The sequence below is a fragment of the Juglans regia genome, chromosome 1 (assembly GCF_001411555.2).
Source record: "Juglans regia cultivar Chandler chromosome 1, Walnut 2.0, whole genome shotgun sequence".
In the NCBI taxonomy this organism is placed as follows: domain Eukaryota; kingdom Viridiplantae; phylum Streptophyta; class Magnoliopsida; order Fagales; family Juglandaceae; genus Juglans; species Juglans regia.
In genome coordinates this window covers 18,297,430-18,321,273 of record NC_049901.1, presented here as the reverse complement: position 1 = coordinate 18,321,273, position 23,844 = coordinate 18,297,430, and the positions used below count along the sequence as shown (strand labels likewise).

General features: G+C 35.1%; 3 protein-coding genes across 4 annotated transcripts; all 3 read left to right on the top strand.

Annotated features, from left to right (window-relative positions):
- The first annotated feature begins 253 nt into the window (after positions 1–253).
- On the top strand, positions 254–847 carry LOC109021479. Its single transcript, XM_019004115.2, has one exon. The coding sequence runs from the start codon at positions 254–256 to the stop codon at positions 845–847; it is 594 nt and encodes a 197-aa protein (XP_018859660.2).
- An 11,062-nt stretch (positions 848–11,909) lies between these two features.
- LOC109002868 lies at positions 11,910–12,584 on the top strand. Its single transcript, XM_018980784.2, has one exon. It carries the CDS (start codon positions 11,910–11,912, stop codon positions 12,582–12,584), a length of 675 nt encoding a protein of 224 aa, XP_018836329.2.
- Positions 12,585–15,053: 2,469 nt separating this feature from the next.
- LOC109002877 (peroxisome biogenesis protein 22-like) lies at positions 15,054–23,543 on the top strand. 2 transcript variants are annotated; one of them, XM_018980794.2, is made up of 8 exons: positions 15,054–15,464; positions 18,755–18,991; positions 19,079–19,126; positions 20,960–21,016; positions 21,102–21,203; positions 21,987–22,052; positions 22,881–22,982; positions 23,106–23,543. In XM_018980794.2, exons 1-8 carry the CDS (start codon positions 15,360–15,362, stop codon positions 23,208–23,210), a joined length of 822 nt encoding a protein of 273 aa, XP_018836339.1. In that variant the 5' UTR covers positions 15,054–15,359; the 3' UTR covers positions 23,211–23,543. The 2 variants fall into 2 exon arrangements, with proteins under 2 accessions (XP_018836339.1, XP_018836338.1); XM_018980793.2 differs by having other exon boundaries at positions 15,152–15,464; positions 18,752–18,991.
- Positions 23,544–23,844: the final 301 nt, after the last annotated feature.

Below are 23,844 nucleotides of genomic sequence, written 5' to 3'. Positions count from 1 at the left end.
AATGTGACAGCTTATGGAAGGTAAAAAGAAAAAAAACCTATTAACACGTCATCATGTTTTAAGGTAAACCAACGTCCAAGTAAAACCAAGCAATTATGTATAGACTAGATTCGGTAATCGTATTAGGTTTAACTTCTTTGCTATATATATCTATAATACAAGCAATATTTTCTTGAACAATCTCAATCAATTAACTGAAACCATCTCTTCTCCTTTTCATTGGAATTAGGCAAATAGCGACGGCGCAATTACCATGGCAGTGGAATCCGTGTACTTTACTGAAACCGACGATGGTTCCCCTTTATCCGAGGATGAGTTGATGGTCAACTTCCTCGTGTTGAAACCGCAGCACCCACAAGAGGAGCACCGGCTATATGCGTTTCGCGTGCTGCGCCGGCTGTTAGCGTCCGAAGAGTCCTCAAAAACCTTCGTACCACATCTGCTTTCCAACACAAACATCCCGCACTTGTTTCATGATTGCCCTCGATTCGTCGAAGCTGTTTCTTATAGTGTTGGTTCGCTGCCTGGTGACACAAACCACTTAAATGTCTACAATGTGGTATTGGACGTTGCAGAAACAGTACCCGAGTCTCTTTGGGTTTTCAATTTTATGAGAGAGAAGCCGAGCACTAGTACTAAGGAGGAGGTGAAACTTGAAGTTGAAGACCCTTCGGATTGCGCCATCTACTTACAAGAGCTGCAGGCGGCTGGGACTGAAGCTGCAACAATTTTACCATGCTCACACATCTTCCATCCCAGTTGCGTACTTAGTTGGTTTCTTCGAAGTGATAATTGCCCCTTATGCCGCTCCCGGTCGTACGTTGCAATTGCAAGTTTTGATATGTAGATCTCTCTAACTTACTAGATCGAATGTGATTGTCAATATAAGGAGAAAATAAGCATAATATTAAGTTAAAATGATTCTATTTTTTATTATCTCCTACACCACACACCAATATGTGATTATTAAGTTAATATTCTTCCCCTCATTTTTCTTTGAAGTTATTCTTTGTTGTTTCCATTTATATTTATTTTCTCCATCGAACCGATTGACTATTGACTAGCATACATCTATACATGTTCGTGCTCCTACATGTTATTTTTGCTGTAGTCATAGGACAGTAAAAAGAGGACATTCAAATTGGTAGTGTACGCATTTCATGCATGAATTATTTTATTTTTATTTTTTTTTATCTTCGTTCCATTTATTTTAGTTTCCTTCTCTGTTCACTAAGATGTAATGTTTTTGTGTTAGAACCCTAGCTCTTGAAATAAAACGAAAACAAAAACGTTACAGAGAAAGTCTAGTCTCAAGACATGCTATATATTGGAAAATAATTTTCATACCTTAGTTGTTAGGATCTCTTTGTTTTCCCCTCCCTATATCACATCTTGGGCTGGCCTCTTCAAGTATTGCAAATAAAGCCACCTTCATCGTAGAGTTTCTGTTGGACCATGTATAAGCAGTCCTCCACTAAGGCTACGGTTAGGTAGCCAACATACCTCAGCACTTTTCAAGTCTTCTCGTACAATTAGAAATACTCCACATGCCAAACAACTTAGGCTATGTTTGGGTAGCCAACATACCTTAACACTTTTCAAGTATTCTCGTACTATTGGAAATACTTCACATGCCAAACACAATAAACCATATCCGTATCAAAGTCTTTCCAAAAATCACTATAATATTTATCACTACTATATATAAATAAAAATAAAAATCACTATAATATATAAATGAAAAATACAATCACTATAATATATAAATAAAAAATAAAATCACTATAATATTTATCATTATAATATATAAATAAAAAATAAAATCACTATAATATTTATCACTATTATATATAAATAAAAAATAAAATCAGTATAATATTTATCACTAATATATATAAATAAAAAATAAAATCACTATAATATTTATCACTATTATATATAAATAAAAAAATAAAATCACTATAATATTTATCACTATTATATATAAATAAAAAATAAAATCACTATAATATTTATCACTATAATATATAAATAAAAAATAAAATCACTATAATATTTATCACTATTATATATAATCAAAAAATAAAATCACTATAATATTTATCACTATTAAATATAAATAAAAAATAAAATCACTATAATATTTATCACTATTATATATAAGTAAAAAATAAAATCAATATAATATTTATCACTATTATATATAAATAAAAAATAAAATCACTATAATATATAAATAAAAAATAACATTACTATAATATTTATCACTATTATATATATAAAAATAAAATCATTATAACATTTATCACTATTATATATAAATTAAAAATAAAATCATTATAATATTTATCATTATTATATATAAAAATAAAATAAAATCACTACAATATTTATTAATATTAAAAAATCACTATAATAAAATCACTATAATATTTATTACTAAAAATAAAATCACTATAATATTTATGAGATCCACATCTTTTTCAACTACTTATCCAAAAGTCAACAACTCAACATACTTCACACATCTAAACAACTCAAAATACTCTCAATGGGACCCACAAACTCACTCTAATATCTACTCATAACTATTCACAAACAATATCTCAACACTTTTCAGGTATTCTCACCATCCAAACATAGCCTTAATGGTCATGTCTGATCGATACTTGGTTTTGTAGGTGTATCTGCAATCGATGGCAACCTTTCCAGGAGGGAGATCTATTATGGTCCATGTGTTGTTTTGTTCCAAAGCAGTTATTTCGTCTTCCATTGCCTTGCACCAGCCAGGATCCTTGACAGCTTGGTGATATGTGTGTGGGTCGACTTGTGAAGAAATTGTAGTGGAGAAAGAAGCAAAGTGTGGAGACAGCCGATGATAAGAGAGTGAGTCAGTGAGAGGAAAAAAAAAAACCTGGTTGAGGTCCTGAATTGGATGTGTTGAGGAGGGCTTGTTGGCAGTGAAACTCTTGCAGATATTGTGGTGCCCTTCTAGCTCGAGTTGATCTTCGAAGGGGTGGTTCCTTAACAACAGGAGTTGAGTGAGAAGGGGGTTGAGAAGAAGGTGAGGAAAGAACGTCACTGGTGGGTGAGTTTGGCAGGGTGTTTTTTGATTGTAGGGGTGGGGATTCATTTACAGGTGATGATGAATCATGTGTAGATGTAAGTGTTGATGAATCATGAGATGGTGGAATGGGAGAAAAAAAATGATCTGGTGGGCTAGGGACAGTAGGGTCGGGAAGTGTTGTGAAGGGTGTTAGATTGTGGTGTGTGGAAGCGTGAATGGTGTGAAAGGGAAAAACTATTTCGTGGAAGATGATGTTTCTAGAAATGAATGTGGTTTCTGTGTCAAGGTCAAGGAGCTTGTACCCCTTTGTGCCAAAGAGATATCCAAGGAACACACATTTTCTGGCACGAGAGTCAAATTTCTTGATGCCTTGGGAGAGTGTAGATACAAAGCTAAGACATCCAAAAATTTTCATGTGGTTGTAGGATGGTTTTATGTTGAACAACATCTCTAAAGGAGTTTTATTGGATAAGGTGGGAGTGGGGATTCGATTGATGATATAGGTTGTTGTTAGTATGCAATCGTTCCAGTATTTTTGTGGAACGTTGGATTGGAACTTGAGGGCCCGAGCTATATTTAGAAGATGTTGATGTTTTCGCTCAGCCACCCCATTTTGTTGTGGGGTTTCAACACACGTTTTGTGGTGGATGAACCCTCTTTGATTAAAAAACTCTTTCATTTGAAATTCCAGTCCGTTGTCACTTCTAAGAATCTGAATTCTCACATTGAATTGAGTCTGAACAAGATTATAGAAGGCTTCTATGCATGCTCGAGTGTCAAATTTTGTTTTTAGTAGGTAGATCCAAGTGCTTCGAAAATAATCGTTGACTATGGTTAAGAAGTATTTTGACCCATCGTAGGGTTCAGTAGGATTGGGTCCCAAGAAGTCATAGTGGATGAGTTCGAAAATTTGCTTGGATTTATGATTGTTGTTTGGGAAGGGGAGTTTGTGTTGTTTGGCCATAGGACAAATGCAACATGGGATTTTATTTAATGAAAGCAATTGAGCATGAATAACAGGATTAGTAATTGAAATTAACTTTGATAATGGTGTGTGACCGAGTCTGCAATGTCAGAGGTCGTGTACAGTAATATGCTGCTAGTAGCAGCCGAAATCAACATGTCTTTGTGAAAAAGGAAAGAAAAATTATCAACTAAAGCTGTTGAAGGCACTTCAATCACAAGCAACTGATACAGGCCGTTCTTCAACTCACTCATGCCAATCGTTGTCCAAGACAAAAGGTCCTGAAGGAAACAAGAGTGTGAGAAGAAAATAAGGCAACACAAGAGTGAATTGGCAATTTGTTTGGCAGAAATCAAGTTGAAATGAAAGGATGGTATGCATAAGACATTCTTGAGAATTAAGTGTTGGTGATCTTGATTGTCCTTACGTGTGTGACATGTGCATCACTCCCATTGGGTAGTTTTATCATGTAAGAGACTTGGGCAATGATTGTATGGAAGAAGGATGTATTACAAATCATGTGATCCGTAGCTCCTGTGTCGATGATCCAAGGTATATTAGTGGGATGTGTTCGTGTTTATGTTGAGGCAGCAAGGCTGAGAGGTGTACTGGACATATTTATTGTTGTTGAGTCATTTGGAGGAAAGGTGAAAGCTGTTTGGACGTGATTGACTGAGTGCCTGGCAATGGAAGTATCTCTTTGTTGCAGCAAGGATAGGAGCTGCTGGTATTGGTCCTTTATGAAGGACATTTTCTCATCTGGATTCTCCTCTTCTTCTGCATAAGACATGTTAGTTGAAAGAGTAGATTGTTTGTTCTTATTGTAGAGTTTGTGTCATGGGGGGTAGCCGTGGACTTTGAAGCCTTTTTTTGTAGTGTGTCCGGTAATGTGACAGTGGCCACATATGGGAGGTTCAGCATTTCCAGCCTTAAAACAATTTTCCAATGTGTGTCCATGGATCTTGTAATGGGTGCAGTAAGGCCTTTCACATTTTGAAGTGGATAATGGTTTAGTGTTTGTTTTAAATGTTGTATAACATTTCTTAGCAGCTAAAGTCATAGAATCAATGGATAGGGCAATTGAGAGCATATGGTGCTACACCTCTTGTTGTTGGACCATGGAAAAAACTTTGTTCATGGGTGGTAAGGGTTCCAGAATCATGATTTGATCTCTGGTGTTGGAGTATGAGTCATTTAGACCCATTAGAAACTGGATTACACAGTCTCGTTGGTATTTTTCAAAGAGTACTTTGAGGTTTCCACAGCTTCAGCTAGGAATGGGATCATAGATCCCCAATTCGTCCCATAGTGATTTTAATTTTCCAAAGTAAATACTTACGGGTTCATGCTCTTGTTGCAGTCCAGCCAAGGCCTTCTTTAGTTGGAAGATGCATGGGCCATTTTGCTGCGTGGAACGGTCCTTCAATTTTCCCCAGATGATTGAAGCTTCATCGACTAATGCGATGCTGGATTTGAGTGTTTGGCTGATGGATTTTTGCAACCATGATACTACCAGATCGTTATATCATTCCCAGGCATTAAGAGGTGGGTCACTCGGATCCTTAGGTTTGGTTATTGCACTGTTGATGAAGCCAAGTTTATTCTTGGCTCGTAATGCTCGACACATAGCTCTGGACCAGACTATGTAGTTATCTGTGGTGAGTAAGTCTAGTACCAAAGGAATGGAGGCATTATCTCCGTGATCGAAACGATATGGGTTGGTAACATTATTGAAGTCAAGAAAGATGGATGTAGTTAGAGGTGGGGATATTAGCCTGGCTCTGATACCATGTAATAAAATGAAATGCTGGGAGATGATTCGAAGCAAGCAATTTTTGGGAGAATATTCTTGTAATTTCATTCAAACGAATTAAAATGTACAGAGGAATGCACTCCGTATATATAGTGCTCATGCATAACAAACTAATAGAAAAGGAAAGGAATATATAGTTGTCAGAAAAAAAAAAATGCTTTATACAATTCGAGAAGGAATATGTGTAGTGTGGTTGAGATTGCAGAGATGCATAAAAGAATCGTGTGTCATCCTTCCCCACGTTTTATTTCAGCTCCCTTGCAAACACGTGAGCTTGTTCCATTCATGTTGTCAGCATCGTTGATCATACCAGCAGGGGTTGATTGTAGATGATGATCATACTCCAATATAGTTTCTAATTTCTGAAGTCTCTCTCTCTCTCTCCCTCTCTCTCTCTCTCTCTCTATATATATATATATATATATATATGTTCAAAACAAAAAACCCTATCTCTCTAAAGCTTAAGCATGCACATACTTGGACGATTGAGGTTATCATTAGACTAGCAATCTCAGCTTGAAGATCTACCAACCCACAAACGATCAAACTCAGTGAATATTCACTGCTCAAGGTTTGTGTCTTATGTGATGGTGCTTACAAAGTATGTTGATGACCATGACTTGTGTTGCTATATGTTCTCTCCAAGTTCATAGCATTTGTAATGTTAAGAGTAACAAAGCGATGATTCTATGTTTCTTGTGTTACATTGAATACTTGCAAGTTGATTTCCTCTACAGTGCTTTATGTTAGATGATCGTGAGTCATATTCTCCTTTCAGATTTTAGCCCTACATCGTAAAGATAACTGAGTGGGTTTATCTCTTGTATTTCACTGCAACATTGAATATTTCACCATGTTTGCCTTTCGATTTTCAAATCTTATACGAAGACCATTTATGTAATTTTGGTTTTTACCACCTTGTTGTGTTGATTCATCCACATCTTGAACATTTGTTATGTCAATATTTTTATTGTTGAATTTCGCCTCATATGTTGATATTATATATGTTGCTTCCATTTTTAAGAAAAGGGAGTTTGTGTGGGTGATTGATGATCCCAAGCTGAGATAATGTATCATCTCGGTGGAGTTCACGTGGTCACTTAGGAGCATGTAACAATAAAGTGACATCTCTTGGATTGACGCTTGGCTATCAACGAACTCGGGTGAGATTTTCACAATCTCAAGATGAGTTGTCGCCTCTCTACTAGAGAACGCTTGTGATGAAGGATGGTTACGCGAAGCCAAGGTGGTTCTTAAGGTGAAGCCACATGGGTAGTCGTTACGCACGGTGTGACAAACAGAGCCAGGGTGTGTGCATAGCTATTTTAGGTGAGGCCATGGTGCACATGTTAAAAAGGAGAAATGGTTAAGGAGATTTTATGGATGTTTGGAGGACCTGGGGTTCTCAAACTTAAGATCTTTTCATTGATGATTGGACATTGGGTGCTTAGGTTGTTTACTGAGTTGAGGAAAATGTGTATATTGCTCGAGTTGTTTATTGTGTTGAGGAAAATGTGTATATTGCTCGGTGCTCGGGAGTTTTCATGGATAAATACTTATGCATGCAAGTAATCACGGTTTTAAGATTAATTGTTGATCGGATTTCTATTGTTTTAAGGCTTCATACCCACTACTCAAGATGCTTATTGTTTTGAATTCCTTTATACACATGTTGCTTGGGGTCTTTGTACTACCCTAAGGTATTGTATCTCTTCTACTCGGGATTCTTATTTCAGTAAGTGTACAATTTTACTCGGATCCTTATGTTTTATACTTTTATTATCTACTATCATTACATGTATTTTATGTATTGTCATGATTTTTAACCTATGTATTGATATTTCTCAAAATCTTATTGTGGTAATCTCACTACGGTTTAATGCAAACGTAGGCAACAAGGGTGTGCACAAACAAGACGACCCAATACAGCCTGAGGAGTGAGATCGGGGCATGTCCCTGTTTGGGCTATCATTCTATTGTTGATTATCCCTATTTTTTATTTAAATGAATCTGATGGACAATTTATGGTTGCAATGACTTTATAACGACATGGTGATGTTGAGACAATGTGACTTATGGATGGTATTTTGAGATGTCGAGTTCGATGTTTTAATATCTACTCTGGTACTAATGTTTGTGATTGTAAAACATGTCCTTTATTATTTTTTGGTGTGAATTTGTATACATACATATACTAGGCATACAAGTACACAAAACTTCCACAATCTCTTGAAGGGTGTGACCCGTGTCATATACTCCTTGATGCCATGGTTCTCCACAACATCATAAGTGAGGGTTGGAGGCGTCATACCCAATATCTATTAATGATATCAGAAGGAAGTAAAGGATGGAGGACAACACAATAGATAAAATGAACAGATATAAATCATGTAATGCCTTTTGGACTAAAAAATGCCCATTGTGAATTCCAAAACATTATGAATGATATTTTCAATTTATTCACCCATTCCACTATTGTTTACACTAATGATAGTTTACTTATTTTTGACACAACCATAGGAAGAGGCAACCCTAATGGTGTTAATACTTTGATTTATATTATTCTTAAACATTTTGTTCGAACTCCATTTAACATTACTAATCGTATTAACGATTATTTAAATAACTTGAGATGCCGTCAAATGTCTTATTATAGATGGTATCAAAATGTTTTTATCTCTAGAGTCATGCTTAGGGAAGATATCATTAATAGATATTGGAATACTTCATTTATTAAAATCAACATTATCAGTTTCTTCAATAGAAAAGTCATCCTTATTAATGATATCATGGGGCATCCTAGATCTAGAACTAATAGACGAATTAGATCTAAACATTTTATTTATCATGAAATCAACCAAAACTAAATTTAATACTCACTAATCCTATCGTCACTCATATCTCTGTTGCATTTTGTAAAACATACCCTGAGGTCAACCATCTACTCACTCATGCCCTAAACGCTTTTTCTAGCAAAACGGGTCCTTGCGATTCATTATAACCGGGGTGACGCTAATAGAAACATGAATTGAATAAGATGAAGAAAGTAAGAAGTAAATGATGGAGGACAACACAATAGATAAGATGAACAAATATAATCTGGTCTCTTCCTTTATATGTTCTCTTTCTTATCTACTTATTTGTGCTCAACTTCCGCCCATTTCTGGTATCAATGCCAAATTTGGCTTCGACAATTATTACAATCAAAGATCAATAATTGTAACAAAAATCTTATTGATGATGTTTGTTCTGATCTTCCAAATGCTTTCTGGCATAGGAAGAAACATGTTGTTACTTTACCTTATATTAAAGATTTTTCTGAGAAAAATATTCTCATCAAAACTCGACCTATTCAAATGAATAGTGAGACTTTAGAATTTTACAAAACTAAAATACAGGATTTGCTTGCTAAGAATATTATTAGACATAGTAAGTCTCATTGGTCTTGTACTGATTTTATATCCAGAAAAATGTAGAAATTGAGAGAAGGACACTCCACCTTATTATTAATTACAAACATTTGAACAAAGTCTTAGAGTGGATTAGGTATCCTATCCCCAATAAAAATGACTTGATTCATAGGCTTAATAACGCAGTAGTGCTCTCCAAGTTTGACCAAACATCAGGATTTTGACAAATCCAGATTAGTGAGTCAAATAGATATAAGACTGTTTTTACTACCCCATTTGGGCATTATGAGTGAAGCAATCTTTTTATATTTGATTTCTTGTTTAAGGAAATTCAAATGTTTTGTTTTAGCATAAAGTAAAGATTTCAAACTTTTATCAATATCAATATTAAATTTTGAAGCAAATTTAAACTTTACTTTCTGACTAAAATGATCAGTAGTAATGCCATCCTTTTTCGAAAGGAATGGGTATAAAGCAAAAATGAAAGGAATTCTTAATATGACTTTTCCAGTCATATTTTTAACAAGGACTGAATCAATTTTAAAACAAACATTATTCTGGCAGATATGAACTGTATTGAGCTCATACTTGATCTTCATCTGAGATCCATTAACCGAGAATAATCTTTTAGTAGATTTTTCATAATATTTACTAGGTATTATTCATTCATGAATACAATTCATATCTGAACCGGAATCAATCATAACAATCATAGTAAATTCATATTCATGACAGACAATAATGGTAACCTTAGAAAACCACTTGAGAGGAATAGTATGATGGATCAAGCAAATTTGATTTTGTTCAGAATGAGAAGTTTTTAATTTCTTCCTTTTGACTTGAATCTGAATCATTTATTTGTTCATCATTATCAGAAGGAATAACTTGATCAAAATGTTTATCAATTTTTAAACATAATAACTCTTGTTTAAAACAATCATTTTCAGATTTGAAACTGTTAATCTCAATTTTAAGTTCAACAATTTCTTTTTTAATAAAACAGCTTCACGTTGTAAATCAATACTAGAAATTTCTTTGAGTTTTTCTTTTCAAATCTTCCCAAAGTTTCTTGAAAACTAATTTTTGATTTAGAAGTTTCAGGTTCTTGGCGAACCATCATCTTCTTGAGCTTATAAAGATATTCTTCTTGATGAATACTTGAAACATTTGAATTCATTTCTAGATATCATTAGACAAAATGGTCCTGTTGTCTCTGCTAAAAAATCAAATTATTTCAAACCAAGATTAGATTTTTTGGTTATGATATTTCTAAAAATAAAATTCGACCTATTAACCATATTATTGAATTTGTTGAAAAAATTTTCAATGTCATTCTTGATAAAATCTAGTTACAGAGATTTTTCAGTTCTCTTAGCTATGTTACAGAATTCTATAAGGATATGAGAAAACAATGTTGTCCACTCTTTGAGCGACTACATTCCAATCCTCTCCCTTGGACCGAAATTCATACTAATCTTATTAAACAGATCAAGACACATGTTAAAACTCTTTCGTGTCTTGATATTCCTACTTCTTGTTCATTTAAAATTGTTGAAAGATATACATCTAACATTGATTATGATGGCATTTTGAAACAAATTGTTTATTCTGTGTGGAGAAACTAATATATATATATATATATTATATTTTGTTTTAAATTAGCTTATCATTTAATCAAAATGAGGAGATAAATAAAGGGTTTATATATTAATCAATAAAGACATAAATTAAATTAAAAAATTGTTTCGATGGAAAGGGGAGAAACCCTAATTTTGGCATAAGTGATAGGAAGAAGGGGTTGGGTTCGATTAAGGTGCGCCAGCACTTAAAGGAAGATGAATCTAGAAGCTGCATTTCATATAGTCGTTAATTGCATTTATTTTACATTTCATTTGGATTTGTATTCATTTCTCTACATTTGTAATTTCGACATGCAAATTATATTGATGGGGTCCACTGTCCAACAGAATCGGTTATGGTTCCTCTCTAAGGAACACTGCGTATGTAATGTGGGGATCATCTTGGATATTTATAAAGTAATAATCATATGCAGACCCTAATTAATCAAATTCTAAGGACCTGATCATGACATCAAGTACTAAATCATCTCCGATTTAGGCAAAAAATGCGCTCTCCATCAGTCCTTAGTTATTCTTGCTTTTAATCTTATATTAATCTGTCTTTGAAATATGGGGAGATATATATTATATATATATATATATGCATGTATGTATGTATGTATGGGGTCGATCTTAGCCATTTCAACTAAACAATGATCTGAGAAATAATAATAATAATAATAATAATAACGAGAAATTAAAAAAAATTTATTTGCTTCGTATATATCCAAAGTACTCCTAATCTGTGTTTTTGTTAGTAAAATAATTTTGAAGTCCTCTCTCGACTCTTGTGACTTTATCGATGATCAGCGATTCAGCACCCGAAGAGACCCAGATCAGGAAAACTCAAAACCAAGTAATTATAATTAGACTAGGATTCGGTAATTCTACTACGTCTTTGCTACATATATATATATATATATATATATATATATGAGATAATACAAGCAATTATTTTTTCAATCAATTAGCCGAAACCAATATGATCTCTTCTCTCCTTCCCCTTGGAATTAGGCAAAATAGCGACGGCGTAAACATGGCAGTGGAATCCGAGTACTATACTGAACCCGACGATGGTTCCCCTTTATCTGAGGATGAATTGACGCTCAACTTCCATGTGGTGAAACCGCAGCACCCAGACGAGGAGGAGCGCCTGGTTGTATTTCGAGTGCAGCGCAGACTGTTGGCGTCCGAGGAGTCCTCCAAAACCGTCGTACCCCTTCTGCTTTCCAGCACGAACATCCCACAGTTCTTTCACGATTGTCCTGGATTTATCGATGCTGTTTCGGAGTGTGTTGGCTCGCTGCCTAGGGACACGCACTGCGTGCATGTCTACAATGTGGTCTTGGACATCGCAGAGACACGCGAGTTTCTTTGGGTTTTTTATTTTACGTCTGAGGAGCTGAGCAGTAGGGACGAGGCCATCTACCGGCTGTCGTTGGCATATCTCGATTTGGTGCTAAAGAAGGTGGAACTTCATGAAGACCCTCCTTCGGATTGCGCCATCTGCTTACAAGAGTTGCAGGCTGGGACTGAAGCTGCTTTGTTGCCATGCTCACACGTCTACCATCTCGGCTGCATTCTTCCATGGTTTCTTTGCGGTGATAATTGCCCCTTGTGTCGCTTCCGAGTCGTACATTGGAATCTCAATTCTTGGTACATGGATTGTCCTGAACTTCTTGATCGAATTGGATGGTTCCGTATAGAGTGATAAACACAGCGTTAAATGCTCGCGTAAGATTCATATAATTGATTACCCGAAAATCATATACGGGACGTTGCATTAAATGCTCAGTCTGTTTTGTCTATCGTCTTCTTTAATTTTCATTAAAACTGTTGTTAGTTCTTTCAGTTCAGTTGTTTTCTCCATTGATCTGATTGAAGAATGATTTAATGACTTGTTGCATGTCTACGGTAAAAACCTGATGCATGTGACCAACACACGTCTATATATAAGTTTGCGCTTCGATCGTACATGTGATTTTAGCTGTGCAGTACTCATGGAACTGTAAAAATATGTGACGTTCAATATGCATGGTTGTGTCTTGGTTCTATGCAAGGACTCTTTGATCTTCGTTCCGTTTTTGTTAAGATTTAGGATGCTTCTGATCATCTGTTTGTTAAGATGTAGTTTTTTTCGTTTATAATACTGAAAACATAAATCCAAATTTTAAAATATATATACATATATATGTTAAAAAAAAAAAAAAAAAGTCAAATATAGATAAGATAGAAAAAAAGATAGAATCATAAGAAGATCAGGATATTAACTCAAATACAAAAAGGTAAAATTGACATAAACAAAATAAGACTTAAAAAAGTGTCAAAGGTTTGTGAACTAATTAACATAATTCCTAACCTCCAAAATGAAGATTGGGAGTTCTATACCCCATTCCTCGAAAAAAAATAAATAAATAAGACTTAAAAAAATGAAGGATACCTCGAAGGGAACCACTACAAACGTGAAGTATCTAGTATCTCTACTGCTTCTCTACAACTCGTGAGGCTCTCGTTTACTCTACTACTTATCTACAATTTATGGGACTCTCTCTTTCTCTAAAAGGAAAGCATATTCTTTGGCATCTCTTCACATCTATTTTTTCTACTGTATTGAGAGTTCGTAACCCATCTATTTTTTCTACTGTATTGAGAGTTCTAGAAGGTTACGAGAGATTATAAATCATTAAATATAATAGATTTTACTTTCAAATGGCTTGTGAATGTAATATTTTTATGTCCAATCATATGAATCTATATATCTCTTTTTATTTATATTTTATATATTTTATTTATTATTTAATTCATAAATAAGTATCTAAATACTGTCATGATGGATCATTTGACCGTATTGTTGGGTTCCAATTATGCCCGGCAAATGCATCAACAAATTTTGATGGGACATTCCTCGTGTTTTGGGCTATTTTAATCTAAAATACGCTGGATATTTAATCAAAATACGCCAAAGAGTTGGGAATTTCTTGAACTTATAATTAAAAAATTACATAAACAAAAAGAATAAATCTATTTGTAAATTCTTTTTTTGACGGACCCTCTCTCCCTCTTGCAGTCATCGTGGGCCCGTGGACATGGGTTTGCGAAATCGCCTTTTTTTTTTTTTTTTTTCCTCGATTTGTTGTGTATTGAATTGTGGATTTTTATTTTTTTTTTTGTGAATTTATACTATGTTATGGATTTTCTCTTTGCTTTGAATTATTTTTTTGGTTGTGACAGCCGTGGGTGAGCAGTGGATGGGGCAGAGTCGTAGACAAACTAGGGGTCTGCCTCCGCACGCAGACAAACTAGGGGTTGTACCTAACACCGTTATTTCTTTTTTTCTTTTTCTTTTTTTAATTTCTTAAAACTAAATTATAAAATGACACTATTCAACTAATTTAAATTAAATGGCATCATTTTATATAAGAATAAAATAAATAAATATATATGATATCGGTTAGTTTTCAAAATTTAAGACCACCGGCCGATTTGTTCTCCATTGATTTCGGCCTATTTTGGAACTCGACAGCTAGTTCCAGTCGATGAGGGTCGATTCAAACAGTTCTTGTTCACCCATACCAGAAGGGAAGTATCTTCTTCAGCATCCTTTTAACTCAATTTTTTCTATGGTATTAAGAGCTCATGAAAGCCATAAGAGACTCATGTAAAATCATCAAATATAGTGAATTTCGTTCCCAAATAGCCCGTGATATCAAATTATGTAAATTTTTATATTTTTCTTTATTTATATTTTATATAATTTATTTATTATTTATTTTATAAAAGATCATTTGAGCATTGCATCAACGTTGAAGCCATCATCGGGAGTTATTCAACCGTATTGTTGGACTCCTGTCATATCTGAAAAATGCATCAACAAATTTTGATGGGACATTCCTTGTGCTTTGGGCTATTTTAATCTAAAATACGTAGGATATTTGATCAAAATAGGCCGAAGTATAAGAATTGTCCTAGCTATCAAAATTTCTTTAAATTACAATTAAGAAATTACATAAACAAAAAGAATAAATCTATTTGGAAGGTTTTTTGTTGACACAATAAACACATTGCTGGTATAGAAATCTTATCTTTTCATAAAAAAAAGAAATATATATATATATATAAAATAAATATTGTGTTTACCCAAGAAGCTTATAAATAGCATGTTTGAGACATTCTAAATCCTATACAACACATTATTATTTTTTTCGAAACCTATTCAACACATTATTAATGAGTCAAGCACGAATTGATTGAACCGAACTCGAACCACTTAGTACTTACATGGTAATCTTTGATTATTTACGATCTAATAAAAGTAAACACCTTCCTTCATTTTTTCGATCGTTGACGCAATTACGCAAAGCACAATCTCTCTCTCACCCTCTCCAAAGACAGTGTAAAGCGATGGACCTGAGAAATTAACCCTTCTCTTTCGGACTTTTGGCTCTTCGAAACGACGACGCTTGTTTGGTTGTGTTTGGGTTCGGCCATGGCAGATTCCTCAAAACAAGAGCTGGTCCAGCTGATCAAGCGCTTCGGGGCTTATCTCACCATCAAGATTTCCAAGCTCCTCCCGATCTCCCTCCAAAAAATGGTTCATCCCTCCTTTCGTTTTCCTCTAGATATCAATTTCTGAGTTTTTTTTTTCCCGAGATTCCTAGCGGATCTGGTGCTCGTTTCGTGTCAAGAATACATCGTTGTTGCCAAGATTTTTGTTGTAATCTAATGTTTTTGTTAGTTTCTGCTCTAATTTAAGTTTCATCTTTTATTTTTGCCGTTCGGTACTTGTTTGAAACTTAGAGTATTCTGGGTTTGGGTTTAGATAGAAAACAATGGTGTTTAAACAAACAGCTATTAACAATTATAGATATTTCTGACGATGAAAATTCTGATATTCTAGTGTTGTAGATTTCTCGAATAAGGGCGCGTCATCGCAATTTATATGGGTTACATTAATTTGGAGTAGTTTTAGTGATTATTAGAAGCTTTAGGCATTGGGTATCACCTTTGAATTTATGCTTATGAAGCCTAATGTTCATTACTTGAGGTTGGAATTAGATACAAAACAAAATTAAATTTGTTATGTTGACACTTAATAAAAAAAAAAAAAATTATTACGCTGGCATCATGTTTTTAATTATTGTATCAATACAAGTTATTTTTTTTTATTCTCCCTTTACATTGTTGGGGCGTTCTAACATGAAAGGAGGATTATTTTTGTGCCAGTGAGGGTACTGGAATTTTTTAAGGTTTTAATATTTGACCAAGCATTTTTTATAGGTAAGATAATGATTTATTAATTCTAAAAAACTTATCAAAAAATTATTAATTCTAAAAGAAATAGTTTCCCTGTACATAGAAAGTATATAAGAATTCCACCCAAGGAAAAACAGAAAAGGCTATGCTGGTTTGGACCACTATCCATTGGAAGAGAGTGTTAAGAATAGATGTCTTGAAACCCCTAGGGGTTGGCTCAACTGGTAAAGGTCTTGGTCTTGGTGATATACTCCATCTAGGTCTAAGGTTCGAATCCTCTTGGGTGTGACCAATTTCTAGGGGCTATCGGACTGAGAGAATTTCTCTCTGAATTACCCAAGGTGCATCTGCTGGAAACTCCTTGCCGAGGGCATGTGCTCCCAAGGGATTAGTCAGGACTTTGTTCTCAGACACACTGTGCCAATCAAAAAAAGAAAGGATGTCTTGAGCTCCAATGAATTTTCGCAATCTTCAGTACAAAAATAATCTTTCTCTCTTGGTATAGACCACAGTAAGCATGAAGGGGCATTCCTCCACAATAGCGTGCACAGGTGGCATCGAAACTACCCTTTTTGACAGTTAATAGATCCACTCAACATTGATACAAAACAATGTGAAAGGTTCCACCTCCCAATCATTAGCCTCCCTGACAAACTTAACACACCAAGGACTAGAATTTAACCAGATATTATTGATCCACCACATAAGCATCTCTCGAGTGTGTGTTTCTTAATAACCTAGGGAAAGAACTTTTCAATGATTTATCACCGCACCACTCATTTTGTCAAAATCTAATCCTGGATTTATCATCCTTTACAAATCTAATAAAGTGGAAAAGTCTCTCCAACCCCTTTTGATGTTGAAAGACCAATCCCATAAGATCCATATACTTTGTTGGAATGCTAACCTTTGAGTTGTGGTTCCTGAGAAATATGGATCATTTGCGCTTAAGAACATAGCTCCTGTGAGGAAGACCAAAGTTTGAGAAGAACAAAGTTTATTGTCTTTTGACTGGATTTTTTTTTTCTTATCGGTAAATAAGATTCTATTGATCTTAGGAATAGACAAAAGCCCAAGTACACGGGTCACATACAAGAGTAATGCCTAGGAGTAATGTTCTAGTGATACAAGAAATTCATGGATGTTCATGCCATTAAAATCTATTACAATCGACCATTGGAACAAGGTGTTAAAAAAGAAGGTTCTAAGTTCATCCAGTGACCCTTCTCGATCTTTGAAGCTTTGCTCGTTCCTCTCCTTCTCCCTCCAAAGACACCACAATAGGCAGATCGGAACCATCTTCCAAATTGTGGCAATCTGATAAGTGCCTTGGAGACCTCTCCATGAAGCTAAGAGGTCAACCACCCATCTTGGCATCACCCAAGCTACACTCACCCTTGCAAAAAGTCATTCCACAAAGTCATGGCAATCCCACAATGAATTAATAAATGATCGATGGATTCTCCACTCATTTTTACACAAACAATGCCAATCCAAGATTATGATTCACCGTTTCATTAGGTTGTTGGTAGTGAAAATCTTCCCCAAAGAAGCTGTCCGTACAAAGACGGATGCCGTTAAGGGATTTTTTGTCTTCCAAATACTCTTCCATGGGAATGGATTTACATTACACTTAGAGATGGATTGGTAAAAAGAGCGTATTGTAAACTTCCCTTTCGCCGAGGGTTGCCAAAAAAGCTTGTCTTCACCTCCCCTCCTCACAAGAACAGAATATATTAGATTGTAAAATCATGGAATCAACTCGATCATCAGATTAGATTCAGAAATTGCTTCAACTTCCTAGTCATGGACAGCTCTAAGAAATGTGATATTCCATTGGGGAGTACTGTTAGATTGGTCGAGGTCCACAATTGAGGTGTCATTCTTGCTATACAAAAGAAGTCGGGATAAGCTTCCTTAAGTGCCCTGTCACCACACCATATGTCATGCCAGAATTTGATTCGGGACTTGTCACCCACCTCAAAACGGGTAAATCTAGAAAATTCTGTCCATCCACATCGAATGTGCTTCCAAAGCCCCAACCCATAGGATCCACTCACCTCGGTCGAGCACCAACCTCCCCATGCTCTACCATACTGAGTCTAAAACTGTTCTCCACAAAGTTGAAAAATTACTTTGACTGGAAAAATTACTCCTGAAAAAGTTGAAAGAATTTCCCTTTCTGTTCCCTGAGAAATGTTTTTTATTCTTATGGAATGCGCTTTTTATCCTAATGTGTAATATTTTTCCGAATTAAATTAAATTTTGAAAGACTACGAAAGCTACTACCTCAAAGGATTAAATCAGCAGCGCAATCTGTGGTCCTTCCAGAAAGGAGGGAATTGAAGTCTGTTGGACCTATAACCGTAAATTGGTAAGCTTAATGAAATGCTTTCAAAAGTATATTGGTTACTAGCATTCTCTCAAAGGAAAGAAAGAGATACAGAAAAAGAGGGATGACGTCTATAAGAAAAAATAAGCTTCTATAGGCTTTCCTTCTTAGTAATGTTACACAGCTCCTCCCAATTCTTAGTTTTTATCCATGATTAGGAATTATCATAAACAGAATTCTTCGTTTTTATCCGTGATTAGGAATTATCATCAACACAACTTTCAACTATGTAGCAGGATTCACGATCTGTTGGGGCCATTGCGGGGCTTGCTGTTGCAATAGTCTTCACTTGGAGGCTTTTGAGATCACCTAGTCAACCTCAAAGAAGGCTACCCAAACGGCAATCTGGTACACCCAGTAGTTCGGGTGCCAATACCAATTCAAATGCAAATCTGGTAGTTTCCGGTGTTTCTTCATCCTTGGAGGACTTAAGAGCACAAACTGTTGTTGACGAATTCTTTCAGTCAGTGAAGGTTAGTGTTGAGTTATTTGCACCACACTTAAAATATATATTGCTTTTTGTTGACATACTCTTAAGTTGCTATCTTCCTCCTTTTCAGCCAACTTTGGGGCAAATTGTGAGGCAGAAATTGAGTGAAGGAAGAAAGGTAATTGGCAGATGCTCTAGGATATTCTTGTAAGCTAAGCAAGATCTTGTTGTTTTGCTTATTACTTTATTGTTATTTACAGGAAGGACTTAAGGATGTAGTAGTAGTTCTCAAATTGCCACAAAGTTGAAACTAGAATCCATAATTAAATATAGTTTGCTTTCTTTTGTCAATGTGACTATTGGTGATTTCTCTATTTTGAGTGAAGGTCTTCTACAATCTCAATGGTCATGCAGGACAGAACTGCTGCATGCCTATGGCCTTACCAAACTGTATGGTCATGCAGGACATAACATGGATCTCCTTTGTATCAATGAAGTAAACGAATATAATAAGATAAATTCACATTGGTCACATACTATGCATGGTCTGTTCTAAAATAACACGGTTGCTGATAAGTTTCAGTTTCACAGTCTCCAAGGTCTGATTCTTATGCTTTATTATTTCATACTTGGAGTGATACTAAAGAAGGGGGAAAACAACAATTATATACGAAAAACTAGAATACCATCTGGAAAGATATTTAAATGCTAAATTAGACAGACTTTAGAGGCAGTTGACCAGGAATTCCACTCTGTAACAATTTGTCACAGGATGTTCTGATCGGTTCTAATGATGTTTTGATGTTTCTATTCTGGGTTTGGGTTCTGTAACCTGCTGAAGTTTTTGAAGGACAGTTCAGCTTTTGATGTTTCTGTTCTGGATCAGTCCACAAAAATAAAGGACCTGACTGCCACAACTGTGGAGGGCATTGAGATCTTTGACACATGACCTCCTTGGCCCTGGAGATTTGACCTCCCAGGCTTTTTTGGGGCATTTCATAAGCATTTCGTTAGAAAAGTCGATGGAATGACCTATTTGGTAACGGCTTAAACCTCAAGGATCTATTTGATAAGATTGAAAGATTAAGGAATCTTTTGATAATGTGTCGGGGAGTGATTTTGAATTTTTGATACTTTCTCTATTTAATATTAATTGAAAACCCAACAAGGTTTTGGATAATTCAGCAAAGCACAATGAATGTTTTTTATGTTTTCTTATCTAATATTTGGTTGTGGAAATAATGTGTAGAAGTTAGCAAAGTAACACCAATGGACATTCACAAATTAAAGTAGTTCTTATTTACTTCAGACCATTCTCAACAAGATTTAACACCTACTTTTCAATAAACCAAGTTTGTAACTGAATCTAATTTGGTCTAGTTTGGTGAACAGACTATGGTGTTAGATTGATGTTGAGAGCAAGAGTATGATGCTCTGATTGTTGAAATAATAATTACTTTTGGAAGTAGAGTCCCCATACATGTATATAGTGAACATTGGAATGCATAAAATGCAAAGTGGGATTCATGTCTCAACACACTAAATTTCCTGGTGTTAATTGCTCAAGAGGTCCTGAATCCCTTGATGCATCCATTTTTTTTATACCAGCTAAAGCTCCCATGTGAAACGTGAGTACACTTTAAAGTTAGGCTGCTCTTGTTGTTCTGGATGTGTAAAGTTTTTTATTTTTTATTTTAATTCCATGTTTTAAGAACTAACCCAGCATTCTTAATTGTTCTGGATGCGTGAAGTTGACCCTGTTGCCATCCTACCATCATTTTTTATCTAGATGCCAACACCCACAAGTTCAGCATTTTCTCTATTTTAAGTGGTTGGGAGCCTCCTGTTCCACTCCCTGACTACAGTGCTTCTCAGCTCTCTAATGCTTGTTATAAAAATTAACTTCAAGTAGAGTTTTAACTGCATTAAATTCTGGTTTGCTAGTATTCAATACTTTCTGAATAATTTTTTTTTTTTTTGCTTATTCACTTTGCGACTGTTATTTATGCAGGTAACCTGCCGTTTACTTGGAGTAATTCTCGAGGAAAGTAGTCCAGAGGAGATTCAGGTGGTGTAACTCTCTGTTTAGTGAACTCTGTTCTTGTAAAAGCAATCTGGAAAAGGATTGATGTTGTTTTCCATGCTCATGGCAGAAACAAGCAACCGTTAGGTCCCCTGTGCTGGAAGTACTGTTGGAAATCACGAAGTTTTGTGATCTATATCTCATGGAAACAGTTTTGGATGATGAAAGCGAAGTGCGTGGGTCCTGTTAACTATTTCATTGTGACAGTTACCCTTAATTTTTCTGAGAATGTGTTGTGCCATGTGATGTGCTTAATAGTGCCAGCATGCAAGTATTCAAGTGCTTAACCATATATACTCATTGCGCTCTTACCCTTGTACTTTTCTGCATGGTTTAGCATGTTCAGCATTTTTAAACTTAAATTTACAGTGCTGATACAATAACGTGGGATTAATATTTTCTCAAATCTAGAATATTAAAAAAGAAACATAGTATTTACTAATGTTAGTGGCTAACATTACTTATCAAAAGAAGAAATTGTGGCTGATGCATTTTTTGCTTGCTTCCTGTGTGCTTGGGGTTCATGTTCATGTCGTATGTTTATATTTCAAGGATTCTACAGTGTTATATTGCCATATTCTTTATCTCCTAGGCTGACTTTTGGTCTGCAAATTTGTCCCATCTATGGATATACAAGTATGGTCATGTTGACATACAAGAATCTAAGACCTAATTTTTTTCTTATAAAAAATAATCTAAGAACTAATATTTGGTTAATGTTTTGTAATAAGGTCTCTAAAACTGATATTCTAGTATCGGCATGGTTGGGGTTCTGTTATGCTAGTGGCAGTTAACTTCTAGTGGCTTAAAATAAAGTTCATTCTGCTGACTGCTCTATTCCAGTGTTTTCTTGCTTCTATATTATAGTTTATTATCTCTTATAGGAAAAATTTAGTTTATGATTTAGACATTAAATAATTCCGTTGTCATTTGTGCAATGAACTTTTGTCTACAGCGAAAGGTTCTTCTGGCTTTAGAAGATGCTGGGATTTTCACATCTGGTGGTTTGGTCAAAGACAAGGTAAATAAATGTGGTTTTTCTTAGCATTAATATATGACCATTATCTATTGACAATCTTAGTTTAATGCTGTGGACTTCCTGGGTATGCATTTACTATCCATACATATGTCCATGCTGACTACACACCATGTATCTATGTACCAACGTACCAACGTATGTGCCCAATCTGTCTACCATGATAACAAGAATATGTCTTCAGCCTTCTGTGAAGTAGTGGGACACACCTTACAAATAGAATAACAAACTGCCACTCACTGGACAAGTTTGGCTCCTTTATTTTATTTTGAATGACCTTGGCTGAAAGCAGAATCTAGGAAAATTATGAAGAGAAGGAAACCCGATGCTCCAAGGCTGCTGATTGGTATCGATTGAGATTGATTATACTTGGTGAGAAAACCCTTGGCGTGATCCACTGGGAGAATTACTGTAGAAAAACAACAGTGAGCATAAATTTGGGCACAATCTTGTCTAGAAAGATTAGAACTCTGCTATATGATCTTGCGATTTGGTTTGTCAATTCTATTGGCTAAGATTACCTACAAGAGATTAGATGCGGCAATGATGTATCCTTGTTCTGGTTGTAGGAAGTTAGGAACAAAATTCAAGATCCCTAGCCAGCTAGGGGATTCTGGAATTTTTTTCCCTTTTCTGATCGACGAAAGAACGCTGGATATAAATGAAGAAATTATGCTTTCTGATTAGTATTCACCATTTCAGATTACATGTTTCTTCTTATTTTTACTTTTACTTAAAAAAAATATTTCTTGTTATTGTTATTATATTTCATACTTCTTTTAATGTCGTGATTCATGTGAAATGCATATGCAGGTTCTTTTCTGTAGTACAGAGATTGGCCGGTCATCTTTCGTACGGCAATTGGAACCCGACTGGCACATTGACTCAAATCCTGAAATCATTTTTCAGTTATCTGTATGTTATCTCCACTAGTCATCATTTTATAGTCGTTGATCTGCACTCATGTTCATAATGTGTTGGTGTCAATATACCTAGCCATCGAAATGTCTCTTCTAAATTTTATCGTCTCTGTTACAGAGATTCATCAAATATCAACTTCACATATCTCCTAACAGACCCGAACGGACTGCTCCGAATGTATTCAGCACCCCATCCTTGGAACAGTTCTTTGGATGTGTCTAACTCTGAAAACGGGAAAAAAGATAGTAATATAATTTGGAACTTTTGTTAGGTTGCCTTCTCTCTCTCTCCTATGGATTTTATTCATAACTTGGAGTTTCTGTTCGAATAAGCCCGATGTTCTTTGTATCCTCATACGGCTGGTATTCAGATGAAAACTTGTATTTCCTTCCCAATGTTTTTAAGGGAGAGAAGTCTTCGTTGCTTGTAATTCTTGTAAAAGATTTGGTCTACATCCGAACTTGGTCATCGGAAATTTCATCAAATGGAAGGTCTGTGTATTTTAGTACAAGAAACATAGGAGTTCCGGAGTTATGGTTTTGCAATGTTTTGTTCTTTTCTTTGTTTGTCAATTGTAACTTGGTTAGAGGCGGATTGGCTGGTTTTGGTTGATTTCTTGGGCGCATTGGAGGGGTTTCCGTGCTGGCTTTATTAATCTATTCCGATTAATTCCCCATAATAAATGCTGGCTCTATTTCTTAACCACTGATAAAAATAAAATAAAAAATAAACTCTGAACCACTGAGGGTTCGTATATTTTCAACTTCTCAATTCATCTTATCTAATCATTATAATTTTTTCAAATTTTCATACAAAATAAAATAAATAATTCAACTTTTTCAAATTCTAAAATAAA